The sequence below is a fragment of the Vipera berus genome (assembly GCF_964194415.1).
Source record: "Vipera berus genome assembly, chromosome: 1".
In the NCBI taxonomy this organism is placed as follows: Eukaryota; Metazoa; Chordata; class Lepidosauria; order Squamata; family Viperidae; genus Vipera; species Vipera berus.
In genome coordinates, this window is record NC_138202.1 from 287,293,110 (window position 1) to 287,306,765 (window position 13,656).

Consider the following 13,656-nt stretch of genomic DNA (forward strand, 5'->3'; position numbering starts at 1 on the left):
AAACTCAATTTCATGGAGGGACGCATCAGCATTGCGGTTGCCCTCAGGGGGCCGGGTGGGTATGGCCTGGGTGGGCGTGGCCTACTGGGTGGGCGTGAGTAGAGTGCGTATGGCCTACTGGGTGGGTGTAGCCAGCTCTACATCGTTCGCATCAAGGGTGCCTCTGGGGGCCTGGGCAGGAGTGGGACAGATCTGAGGGGCTCTGGCAGGAGGAGGGTCTCTGGGCCGGGGCCAAGGCAGTGGGGGCCATTCCCTCACTGTTTCCAGGATGGCTTCGCGGGCCACATGAAACCACTTCGTGGGCCGGATCTGGCCCCCGGGCCTTGTGTTTGACATGTCTGCTCTAATTAGTCAGTCTTATGACCTTGGGAAGCTCACCAGCACAACAGGAAGATTATGGCTTTCAAAATATGATTTCTGATCTCTAGATCAGTCTTTAATACCACTGATCTAAAGTGCTATCTGTTCAATTACTCTTAGGCTGGCACAAACTGATCTTGTCATACCATGTGTTGTCCTCGTTGCCAATTCCTATGCTGTCTTTGTCCTGTCTTCCCTGAGTCACTGCCAAATAGTGTTGTCTGGGTTGTGATTGTGCTAGTTAGGACGAGTAAACTAGTCATGATGAACAAGGTACCCTTTAACTTTGCTGCAGGTTCCTTTTAACGCAACACCAGCTAGCAGCGAGACCATTTGCTAGTCAAGGCACCACAACAAGGAATGGAGTAGATCAGCCGTGACCTGGAGACCTGGTTGTTCGAACAAGCGGGCCTGGACTGACTACGATTTTTAATTAGGCTTTTACTGGGTTAAATTGTTTTGTAATTTCGTATTTATTGTTTAATTCTCTTTTAAACTTTTTACTCTATGTTTTTTAATTTTTATTGTTGTGAGCCGCCCTGAGTCCTCAGGGAGAAGGACGGCATATAAATTTAATGAAATGAAATGAAATGAAGACTGCAGGACTCCGGTTGGACTTTTCTGGGGCTGGTTTGTCTGCCCTTTGCCATTTGGGTATCTCCCAAACTAAAATAACATGAAATAAAGAAGCATATAATGCAAAAATAGCCCAGGAAAGCAGGAAATGGACCCTGCCATGATTGTTCCTTCTGGCTTGTCCAACCTATAGTCCACAGCTGGAAAGCTAGAAACACAGCCCCACAAGATTGTAAACTTTAATGTTATTATGAGATTATAGTTTTATACATATAACTATATTTTATATGCGGCCCAAGACAATTCCTCTTCTCCCAGTGTGGCCCAGGCAAGCCAAAAGGTTGGACACCCATGAACTAAATCCTTTAGAGCAGTATTTCTCAACCATGGAAATCTTAAGATCTGTGGACTTCACATCCTCCAGCTGTCCACATATCTTAAAAGTTGCCAAGATTGAGAAACATTGCTCTAGAGTGAGATAACGGAAACTGTCTAGTTGCAGGACAATTAGATCTCATATAGAGGAGAGGAATGGATATGGTTGAATATGAAAACATCGTTCTCTAATGGCTGAATCTGACCATAGCAAATTTTAACAGTTGATTTTTCTTTTCCTGTCCCTGTTCCCCAGGAACTGAAGGCAATGGCATGCCTACCATTTCCCTTTCATTTTCTTTGCCCATAACAGGAACTAGGTAGGATAAGTTGGGCTAAAAGATAGTTAACTAGCATAATATCTGGAAGAGAGTGCTCTCTTTACATCCCACTGGTTATTGAAGTCATCTGCATGATTTTGAAGTTGGTTTTTCTCTGTCACTGTCCCCTTTCTCTGGAACAACACTGTCTGAGAGATCCATTGTTCATTGTCTAACGTCCATTGTCAATATTAGACAAGTTCCAGCTCTTTCTGGCTTTCCATAAAGCTATTAAGACATGTCTGTTTCAGCAGATCTTTGGGACCTGTGGAACTGGCTTTATTCATTTGTTTCCTCCCAGTGAATGCTTTATATAAGTGAAATTTCTTGGAGTTGGGAAATTTATGTTGGCAGTTTTAACCTTCACACTGCTTATAAGCCTATAAGTTCAAATAGTATGTAGGGAGGTAAATAAATAAATAAATAAAAGGACCCATTTAGCTTTCATGACTTCCCAGGCTGTAGTTCAGGATCTTAATCCCACTAGAGTAAGGTATGATTGACTGTTTTGTATGTTAGTGTAGTGTATGAAGCTTGGCAAATGAGTTAGGTCAGCAAACTTTGAAAGCATAGTCTTAAAGTAGGGGCTTCTTTGAGTAAAGCTGAGCTCCTGCTGATATCTAAATATGTCTGGGCAGTTTTCTTGACAATAGAAATGGTTTGATATTGTCTTCTTCCAGGGTATTTTTGATGTGCTTTTGAAGATTTTTTGAAGAGCCTTGGTGGAGCAGTGGGCTAATGCCTCCTTAAGTAACACCAGCTGCCTGCAATTAGTGCAGGTTCGCATCCCACCAGGCTCAAGGTTGACTCAGCCTTCCATCCTTCCGAGGTAGGTAAAATGAGGACCCAGATTGTTGGGGGCAATAAGATGACTTTGTAAAAATGCCGCTTGGGGGGGGGCTGAAAGCCCTAATAAGCAGGTATATACATAGAAGGAAGGCTATTGCTAAGCACATTGGTTTGTGCTTAAATTGTAAGTCGCCCTGAGTCTTCGGAGAAGGGCGGGATATAAATGGGATTAAAATAAATAAAAAAATAAATAAAAAAGGATGTCTGTCTGTCTGTCTGTCTGTCTGTCTGTCTGTCTGTCTGTCTGTCTATCTGTCTATCTATCTATCTATCTATCTATCTATCTATCTATCTATCTATCTATCTATCTATCTATCTATCTATCTCTACCATCCATCCATCCATCATTTTTATACCCTACCACCCAGGCTGGATTTTTTATTAAGTTCCAGCATCCATTAATATTGTTAATCCTATTACTTTTCAACCAGTGAAAGTGTGTTATCAGCATGATTGGACTGGAAAGCATTCACCTTCCTTTTGTTTCCCTTCTCTTGAGTACTTCTGCTTTAAAAAGGAAAATAAGGCCATTTGTTTAATATGCTACCTGATCCCTTAAGGACATTGGAGAGTTCCCAGCAACTTTATCAATCCTTGCTGAGAATAAAGCTCAACACTGCAAAAGAACTCTGTTAGTGCCATTCTGTTACCTTTTAGGTTACAAGTAGACCACATTATATGCTATAAATCATAGCAATAGCACTTTACGGAGTCAGCATGTGTATAATATCAAGCAAACAAGTTTGAAACTCCTATCTATGTTTATGTGTAGAGACAGATGGTAACACAATCCTGAGAAGTAGTAAATAATGTCCATATTTAAAAAGAATCCATTTGTGTCCCTTTAATTGTAACATAAGATTAATAGAATTTATAACACTTTGATAGAAAACTGGGAAATCTGTTCACCAATGCATATACATCTATAGGTAGAAAAATAAATTTTCATCAAACCTAAACTTACTATGTGAATATAAATTCTGTGCAAGTAAGGACTTATTTCTGAATTGTACTATTTAGGCCTGGAATTACACATATCAGGCTACAATTTGCAGACAGATATTTCTAATTTTAATATAAGTAGCTGTTACATTTACTTGAAAGTAGTTTCACTTGAAACCATGTACATACAAAGGGTTCAGGACTGGATTTTAGCCTGAAAGTGTTAAAAAAGTAATAACCTTTATAAAAGTGAGAGACAACATTTAGGATAGTTCTGTTTAAAAATAATGTGTGCCCCCAATGGATTTTACTTATGTAACTACTGTGATAACTTTTTAAATTTAAAATAAGGATACATCAGTTATTCACATAGCTGAATTCCATAAAGCAATAGCATACAAGTATCAGCTTTAATTTAGGGTTAACTTTTCAGTTAAGAATTTCTTCAAGGTAAGAAATATGTATTTAACAGTATAGACCTGTACACCTTTATTTAGAAGACTGTTCTACTCACCTTTAATCCATAAGCGTTCATAGGATGGAACACTGAGAATAAATCATCATTGTAAAATGAAATCCTTTATAAGGATTTATGATTATTTCCTCTTAGCCAAAGTTATTGGATAAGTTAGCTAAGCACTCCAGCTACAAAGTCTGGAATGATGCAATTGGTAAATATACATTCCATTCATCTGTTAGTATAGCCTGACCTTCATCTATGATAGGAAAGGCATTTCTTCTCATACTGTATTTTTTGAACACAGGAAAGCAAATGATGGTGACTCAGAATTTCGTGTGGCCTACCTAGATCTACCTAGAATAGTTTCTGAATGATTTGTCTAAAGAAATCAGAGGAAGAGGAATTCTGCTTATTGGTTTGTAGTAGCTGATTTGCACTTTAGACAACAGATTTACCTTTAAAAAAAGATATACGTGGGAGAGGAAAAGAGATTAAAAATAAAAATCAGTTATGTTTATATAAAATGAAAAATTCCCCCTTTTTGTCATTTCATGTTTTTAAGAAATCCAGCTGCCTCCATGCACATTATAGTTATTAATTTAACAACTTTTTTAAGTCCAGTATTATGATCCTGAAGCAAAAGTAGAGATTGCTTTTAACTGGCTACATTTTATGATCACGTTAGTTGTCCTCATAAGCAATCAATCCACTGATTAAGTTGTCTTATTTCCAATATATGGGAGTGATTTTAGAGTTTTTGTGTTTGTAAAAATGTAAAAAAAACGTTTGCAGAAATTAGTGTAACATAATTAAATGTACTATCTGGTTATACACATTACTTTTACAATTGGATTCCTACCCCCTCCACCCCGAAATAAAAATGTGTATAAACGTATGTTCCATAAACTGGAAGCTTTTAGCAAAATTGAAGGGCCAAATTTTACTGGCATTGGTTGGATAGTGTAGTCCTTTATAGTACAGTTCAGCAATCAACTAATCTTATAAAATAATAATAAAGGAATGAGGTGGGTTTACTGAATTCATTGGTTAAATATAAAAATATACTTATTAATTGTAATCCTTTTTACTGCTTTAATAGTACAATTTTCAGTACTAAGCAAATTGCAACAGCACAGCTTTTCAAATCTTTGCACTGCTTGTAAAATCCCATGTAAGTCATTGCATTCTATCATGAAACTGCAATGCTTGTAAAATTTATATAAATTTATTATAATATCTGATTCTTCTCCAGCACTGAGACTGATCAGGATTTACTGTGCATACATCATTAGAATTTCAACTACAGCAACTTCTCTGTATTTTGACTGAGGACATCTAAGCTGCATTGGTGCATGTTTTCTACTTTTTTTCCCCTGCACTGCAGTGAAGAGAACTTTTTTTAAAGGGTTTATCTCAATTCTAAACATAGATTATGTCAAGGGAATCTATCTTGCACCTAAAATAAGGGCAGCATGTTTATGGTTCATTAGTGTTCTATCTTCAGCTCAAAAAAAAAAACTTCTACAAAACTGCAACATCAGATAGTCGTCAATGGCTTTCTCATATCAGCAGAACACTGTATCTATTATCCCTGGTAGTAAAGTGAGAGCTTCTGGCTCAAGTACAGAAGAAATTTCTCAGGACCCTGTTGCCATAAAAAGCCATTGGGAGAACTTCACAAATAAACCTGTTCCTAAACATGATTTCATAGCATATTTAGCTCAAATATACCACAACTAGTATCCAGAACTTGCATGTTTCCCTTTTCCTTCTCACTTGCCTGGATTCTGTGCACCTTAATATAAAAGGAAATAGTTCTCCTTAATTAAGAAAAAAATATTTTCTGATGACACTTTGTTCTATTCTTCCCTATCACCTTCTAATCAAAGAAAGTAATCTTTAAAAAAAAGTTGCTTTGGCTACTAGGTTATGTCAGTAGCTGCAGGATTATTATTATTTTTAAATAAAAAGATAAAAAGGACTACATTCACAGAAAATGTTTAAATGCCTGATTTCACTTTATTTAATGCAAAAGATTAAAAAAATAGGAAAAAATAGTAATGTGTTAGTTCAGCAACTATAAACAATGAAAGCATAGTGCAGGTGGTATTTTAATAATGGTAACTTAAAAGTGAGATTGTGACAATCACACTCTCCATTAAACAACATTTTGCTTTATTGCTATACAAAGAATCACCATTAAAAACTGGAAAAAAATTAAGGATGCAACATCTGACTCCATTGAAATAAGCAATTAAGTTCACATTAGCTGCAATGGAATCAAGTTTTGTTTGGTTTATTGGATAGTAACTGTAGTATTGTTGCAGCTAAAGCACTTAAAAAAACTTTGTAGCCAGGGAAGCATATTGTGTGCATCTGTGTATATATGTGGCTATATGCTTATCTGCTGTCAGAAACCAATTTAAAAAAAATTACATTAGGCCAATTGAAATCACAGAAATGTATTTTTAAAAAATCATATCACAGTTTATGTCATTTCTGTAGTATAAATTTATAAAATATATGTGAGCTGGTTACCTTAACAGAGGTTTGGAAGAAATTGACTGAACTCATAAAGTCTTGAAATATGTTCCAGCTGTGTTCATGGCAAGCTTTAAACATCCCTCATTGAACTACTTTTGAACTACTTTAAAGAACATACAGTGATATCACTGAGCTACAATATGAAGATTGTAACTAAGGATTCTAATCAAATGCCTCTCAATAATCTGTCATGCTTGAATAGCATTTTGAAGAAAGAAGTTACTGTCATTCCATCTCAGATTAAGAAACTCAAATTTGAACTGTCATCCCACCTCAGATTAAGCAGCTCAAATCTGAACTACATGCCAAGATGTCACAATGAAAATTTTAGTAGGGGTATTTTTTTAACGTAAAATGCAAACTGTTCATACAAATTAGTTTAATACATGAGGTATTATGTCAAAAAGATTCTTAAGAACTTATCTTCTATTAATTCAAAATCCAATTTTTAATAAAGTGCCTAAATTCTTATTTCAATTATAGTGGTTCCAAAGAATCCTTACAGTTGTACATATGTGCGTTTCCCATCTCAAACTTTCTAAACATGTTTACATAAGACACCAGTCTGATCTATATGTATTTCTATAATTCCAAATATTGGTTTATCATGCAAAACTTGTTATTTAATATTACACTGACCTGTAATACAGAACACAAATCTAATGGGTGTGCTTATTAAAATGTTAAAAAAAATAGAATTGCACATGTGCAAATTAGGTTTTCAAATGTGTTGACCATTAAAAAAGGACCCTATCAAAATCTATTCAGCGTTAAATAGAAGACTGAAGATGAACACCTAAAAACAGTCTGACCCAATAGTATAAAATATGATTAAATGTAGCTAGAGAATAAATTGTTAATACGTGCTAACAACACAAGGGGCAAACTGCTGTTTGAAATAATCATTTATGACCATATGCAAAAATGGTCACCAATAATTAATGCAAGTGGTTGTACAGCAATGTTGCTAACACAATTGTGAACAGCACAGTAACACTACAGTGAGTCTTGACTATTTCTAGCAGCTGATGTTTCTCTAAAATGTCTGTCTTCTGACGCAAAAAGAAGCATGATCAAAATACTAGTTATGCAAAATAATGGTTGAAGATAGTCCAGAAAGCATGGGATGCCTGCATAAAAATTCAAGATTTAAATCCTAGGTTGTTTCCTTTAAATGCAATTTAGTTGTTTTTGCCTCGAACACGATGTGGATTAGGAAATTTCAGACAGAAATCCCCATTAATCTCTCTGCTGACAACGCAGACATGCCAAGCAAAACCTTCTCTGCTGCTGTCATTACTCTCTGCTTTTGCTCTACTCAATTAGGTGACATAAGCAACAATAACAATAGCAACAGTTCTAAACATTAAGTGTTAAGAAGAAAGTTTTCGGCCCTACTGTAAAAATCCTTAAAACCTACCTCAGTGTTTTCCATACAAGTATGAAGGGCATGGCAACGTTCCATTCATTGATGTTGGAAAGTTATGGCAGTGCTATTCTGTTTGAACTAACACAGGGCTAGTCAATAATTAAGTTTATCACAAAAGAACTGCAAGAACCTTAAGCAATTCATGACAAAAACAGTTTTGCAATCTTACTACCAACTATTAGAGCTATGGATATTTTGCCTTTAACCAAGAACAAAAAACAACCCACCTCCTCAGTCTCTAACACAATAGCACCTCACTTTAAGATGAATAGTCTGCAAACAAGCAAAAAACGCTGGCCAGTTTTTGCAGCAGCAGTGAAGGAATAATAATGTTTCTGCACAAATCCCTATTGCTTCATGTCTTTGGACTGGACTGAATAGCAACCTTGCTTGAATCTTATGATCTTTTTAATGCCATAGTTTCTCTAAAACCTAAAATTCCTTCAGCATGAATAAGGGCAAAAAATAAAATAAAAGGAACCACAGACAATAAGGCAATCTTTACAATGTTGAAAGATGTATTTGGCATTTTTAAAAAAAAAAAAACGGGGGGGGGGGGACCCAAGTGCATACAATTTACAGCTAGAAGCATTTCTGGTTTGCCAAGTGCTCTCTAAAAAAAGCAGCGCAAGTCACAGCCTACACTGAACAGTAACTGTCACCAAGGAAGCACAACAAATAGTTGCTATAACAACAAAAAAGAGCATTTATAAGTACATACCTTTTGTCTTCAAAAATATAGAAACACAATGTATTCAAAAAAGAAACCAAAATTATACAGCCATGTTTTATGAAGTCTACATTTCCCTTGTCTTGGATATATATATATATATATATATATATATATATAATATAATATATATATAGATATTTATAGTATTTATAGGTATATACAGTTCAAGCCGTTTTGTGTTAAAGTTGATGTTGCAATGAAAAACTGGAAAAGTCATGAGTCCCTCTCTTTTTTCACTTTGACATCTCCTGCAAGAATGGTTGCAATCTCCCCTTGCATGAAGGCCCAAGGGACATTGGAACCCACTAGGGGGCATTTCTCCCCACTGGGACAATACACCTCGCCATTAGCTCCTTGCTGTTTGATGCTCTGTCTAGAGCAAGGGAAGCAAAACTTATGAGATGGAACGGAGGGGCACTGCACAAAGTGGGTGTCTTCCAATCGCTCGTGACACAGGGTGCAGCAGAGGGGGACACTTGCTGCCAGAGAAGAGTCTGGGAGGCTGACAGGGTGCACTGGTTCCATCCCTCCAGGGTTTGCCCCTTGGCTTGGCACTTCCCTGGCCAGCCTTCTTTGGTTCATAGGGGATGGAGAAGGGGGGCTGCTGCTATTCCTCCTGGTAGTGGAGTGAACCTGGTTGGCATCTTTGGAAGCATGGTTGCCCCCGGCGTTGTCTGCAACCAAAATTAGCGCAGCCATAGGCGACTGACCATTCTGAACTGCCTCTGGTGGCGTGGTCCGATTAGAATGAGGCGAAGCAGTTGGTGGCGGTGGGGACATGAAAGATGCAGCTGTCATTGGTATTTTCATCCCTTCTGATGAGGTGGGTAACCATGACTGTGCCTCGCCATTGACCTTCGGAGGTCCAGCTTCACCTTCTGGCTCTGGAGAAGCCTTTCTCTTCCTCGCAGCCCGAGCCCCTAGAAAGAAGCAGTGGAGGAGATGAGATCATGTTGCAGAGAGAATAGTCTGTCCTATATCACAGTCTAGTCAGTGGAAGCAGCTGGACCTCAGCCAAATTACTCACTGGATACAAATGGGGAAGACCAGCTCAAAACCAACAGAGTTCACCTTATCTGGGTTTGTGAATCAGCTTCTGCAAGGTAGACCAACGTGCTGGGCCACTGCTCATACTATTATGGTACACACTGCAGTCAAATGTAACTTACATTGTGCCTCTCTCCTCCCACACATTAGTGGCCATGAGCCAAAGAAACAATTGCATGCTTGTAATTTTCCACTGGCTGGAAACACATTCACAGTCACTGTGCACCCAATGCGTCATAATCCACTCACACACACACACACACACATAGAAGAGCCCTACATTTATCCATACACACCAAGTCTCTGGCTAACTTCCGCATGTTTGTTAATTTGCACGCTCCGAGTTCTAGCCTGGTGCAGAAGGAGGAAGACAAAAAACGTTTCCCAGGCCCGCCTGCCCCACAGCTCCCCGCGCAAAAGAAAGCGGCCAGGAGTAAGGAGGGGAAACCTCACCTCCAGATGCTGCTTCCGAGCCCGGAGCACGCTGCCACAGCCAGGCCCCGGGAAGGGGGCTGAAAAAGCGCACCTGACCCGGGGTTTCCGAGAAGAAGGGCGCGCGGTTCTCCCTCCACCAGAACCCCACGCCCGCGCCAAACGCCTGTCTTTTTTTTTTCTTACCTGATTTAGCCGCGGCCCCGTTGCTGTCGTAGCCCAAGAGCCTTCCTCCCGCCATGCCGGGCTCCTTCTTGAACTTGCTTTCGAAGGGCGCCGCGTGGCCGCTGTGCTGCAAGGCCAGCAGGGTGTCCCGCACGGTCTTGGGCTTGCCCAGCCACTCTTGCTCCGAGCCCAACGCCGCCCCCCGGTTTTTGCTCTCCGCGCCGAGTTGATCCAGAGGGTCCGCCGAGCCCCGCGCGGCTTGCGGCTGCCCCTTTTCCTTGCCCTCCTGGTCGCTGGCGCCGCCGCCTCCTCCGCCGCCTCCTCCAGACGACGAGGAAGATACCGAACCGGGCCGCTTGTGCCCGCCCCCTTCCCCGGGCTGCTGCTGGCTCTGCTGCGCTTGGGAGACGGATACCTGCAGCGGGGTCGGCGGCGCTCCGGAGATAGCCGCCAAAGAGGCTGCTGCGGCCGCCGCCGCCCGGCTGCTGATGCTGATGGAGGCGGGCAGGGAAGCTCCGTTCATGAGGGGCACCAAAGTGGGGGCCACCGCGTGCGTCCGGCGCGGGTTGGGACTCTGACGGTTCAGTTCGGGCGGCTCCTCAGGCTTGGAGAAACCGTTGGGAACCAGGATGCCGTTGACCTGCCTGCTCCCGCCGCCGTACTCGGGTCCCAGGCGGGGAGGCGGCCGCTCGGAGGACGCCAGCGCCGCCGCCAGAGAGTAGCGCTCGTGGGGCTGAGGCGGCGCGCGAGACGCCGCCTCGGCCGAAGCCACAGCCGCAGAGTGCATTTCTTTGGTGCTGAGCGGCGGCGGCGGTTGCTTCGCGTGCGGTGGCGGCGGAGCCCGGCCTTCCTGGAAACTGTGCGCCCTCTTGAGCTGCCGAGCCGTGTCGATGACGAACTCCACACGGTCGGCCCCTTCGTAGTTGACGCAGCCCCTGCAGACGGGCTCGGTGAAATCCCAGATCATGGCCCAGGGCATGCGAGGTAGATCGCACAAGTAACAGGACTGCCTGCGGGAGGCAGCGGCCACCGCCACCGCCGCGGACGACATGGCCGAGTCCAGGGGCAGCGAGCGCCCCGCGCCTCGTCCCCTACCTCCTCTTCCCACCGCTGCTCGGCTTGCCACCGGAGAGGCTCGGCGTGTTGCAACCGCTGCAGCCTTTGGCCCCGAATGCCAGATCCTTGGGCGAACGAGCGTGGCTCCGAGGCCAAGGAAGCGCTTCTGCTTTCTGCCAGGCTCTCCTATTTCCGGGACTCCGGGGACGTGGCGATATGCATCGCCCGAGCACAGCTCCCTCCGACCCCCCAGTACGACACGCCGCTCGCTCTGCCCGCACCGCACTCTTGCTACTCCAGCACTGCCCGCCGGCTGCCGGCCGCCCAGACACTCACACTGGGCGGGGACTCCAGAAGCAGTCGCCGCCGCTTGGGCGCTCTGCTCCAGTGACTCGATTCTTCGACAGTGCCCAGGAGCGCCTGCGTGTTAGGCTCTCCTCTTCCTCCGCCTGCTGCTCATTGAACTCCTGCCAAGACAACAAGAGCTGCAAGAATAACCAGCTCTCTCTAGTCAGCACGCGGAGAACGGGAGGGAGGGAGGCAGGCAGCGAGGGAGGGAGGGAACGGCAGGTCTTTCGTGTGTGAATGGATGCAAATAGAAGAACTGGGGTGTCTTCCCTTCTCCTCCTCCTCCCGGGCAAGAATGCTTTAATAGTAATGCGCGGGGAGTGTAGTTTTGCAATAAAAATAATAATTAATAGCCACCCTGTACACATAACTTCGCCCGTTGCAGAAGGTCACCGCACCTTTTGCGTGTGTTGTAATGTTGGATTTTGGATTCTGCAATGGCCGCGTTTTAAAATCTAGGTTACCCGAGAAATCGTTTCAGCCTTCGATATTGGCTATCGGCGCATGACCTTCGGCAAGTTCTTTACATTTAAAGCTGCCTCTTCAGTCATTAACTGTCCTCGAAATCTCCCAACCCCATTCCCCGCGCACTGCCATCGATTTTAAAAAAAAAGCATAATTATAGGTCAGGAAAGGATTTTGGATGGTTATCGAGCCTTTATAAGAGCGTTGCCACCCGCACGACTGCCAATGCTATTATTATTAGCAATTCCTAGTGGTTTCCCGAATTTTTTCCTAGTTAATACTCCTAGGCACGTTTCTTCAGGAATAAATCTCTCTGAATGTAATAGGCTGCCTAGAAAAAAACGCATAAGGTTGTATTCTAAAGGTAGACTTTATTTCTGAGTAGAATTCGTTGGGTATATTGGCGGGGAAAGATGGGAGCTGTAGTCAAGATATGTGAAATGTCACTGGAATGGGAAAGAAATATTACATAGTCAGGTAACCAACAGCAAGGATCCTAAATACGGTCCTCGTTTAAAAGCCTACTGTTTGCCAAACATTACACGTAACGTTCAAGATTTTCTTCCTGAAATCTGAAATTGCATGTTAAAAGTAGAGTACAGTAACATGCCCCAGACACTATGTAAAATTACTTTGTTGTGCTCAAGAATTTTAATTTTTTTTAAAAAAAAAATATCAATTGAACGTAAGAAAATGGAAAACATTTTTAGACTGCCGCATTAAAAAAAAGACTTTAAGGCACCGCAGTATACTGTACAGTAACGAGAAGCCGGGGAATCCTGGATACATGCGTGAAAAAGCGCATTAGAAATTATCAACTTGGTAGTTCTGTGTTGCCAGGAAATTACCAAAATTTAAAATCTATTGTGCGTGAGCCTGCTTGTTACATTAACCGCTGCCAAGCTTCTTCATAAATGTGTTAACTTTTGCAGTGTCTTTTAAAGTCCCTTCAAGTCCAATAGTGGGACAGTCGCATTTCCTTTCCTCAGGCACCAGCGCTGCGCTGGGTATATTCAGCACACCCACCTACCCGCCCTGATTCTGCTTTTCTTTCCCACCCCGCGCCTTCTCGAAAAAAGAAAAAGCCGCGCAGCTTCTTTCGATATAAAATAGGAAGAGCCCGTTGTCACTAAAGGAAAAGCGTGACCCTACTGTACATATATGTAAGTGTCACACTGCGTGCCTATGGGATCGTGCCGGGTAAACAAAATGGCAGCGTTTTCCTAAAATTCTGGCGTCTAGGTCACCATTCCCACAGTGCTGCCGCAGCTGCTGAGTTATGTAGGTTACAAAGGGAAACGGGGAAGGGAGGGGAAAGAGCGCTCTGACGTCTGCATTTTGTTCAAGGGCCTTGGCTGCACTCTCCGTGCGCAGCCGCAGTCCAAGACGTGACTCTCTGCTATTGGCACTTGGAAGGCTTGTTAAGCGAATTGCACATTCCAGAGGCGGAGACCTCCTTACTGTTGCGCCGTCACGGCCATCAACTCCGCCCCCTCTGCTGCTATTTCTGGGCGCCCGCCCCGCGCTCCCTTCCTCCGAGGTGCAAAGCTCGCCC

General features: G+C 42.6%; 1 protein-coding gene across 1 annotated transcript; it reads right to left on the minus strand.

Moving 5' to 3' along the window:
• Nucleotides 1-3,309: 3,309 nt before the first annotated feature.
• Nucleotides 3,310-11,720, minus strand: IRF2BP2 (interferon regulatory factor 2 binding protein 2). The gene is made up of 2 exons (XM_081312696.1): nt 10,254-11,720; nt 3,310-9,508 (listed from the first exon to the last, which is right to left on the minus strand). Exons 1-2 carry the CDS (start codon nt 11,281-11,283, stop codon nt 8,802-8,804), a joined length of 1,737 nt encoding a protein of 578 aa, XP_081168822.1. The 5' UTR covers nt 11,284-11,720; the 3' UTR covers nt 3,310-8,801.
• Between the last annotated feature and the right edge of the window lie 1,936 nt (nt 11,721-13,656).

Bases quoted from the DNA above. Each gene is read 5' to 3' on its own strand.
- IRF2BP2 (XM_081312696.1), bottom strand. From the start codon at position 11,283: ATGTCGTCCGCGGCGGTGGCGGTGGCCGCTGCCTCCCGCAGGCAGTCC. The intron at 9,509-10,253 runs GTAAGAAAAAAA...GCTTCTTTCTAG, and splicing joins CGGGGCCGCGGCTAAATCAG to GGGCTCGGGCTGCGAGGAAG.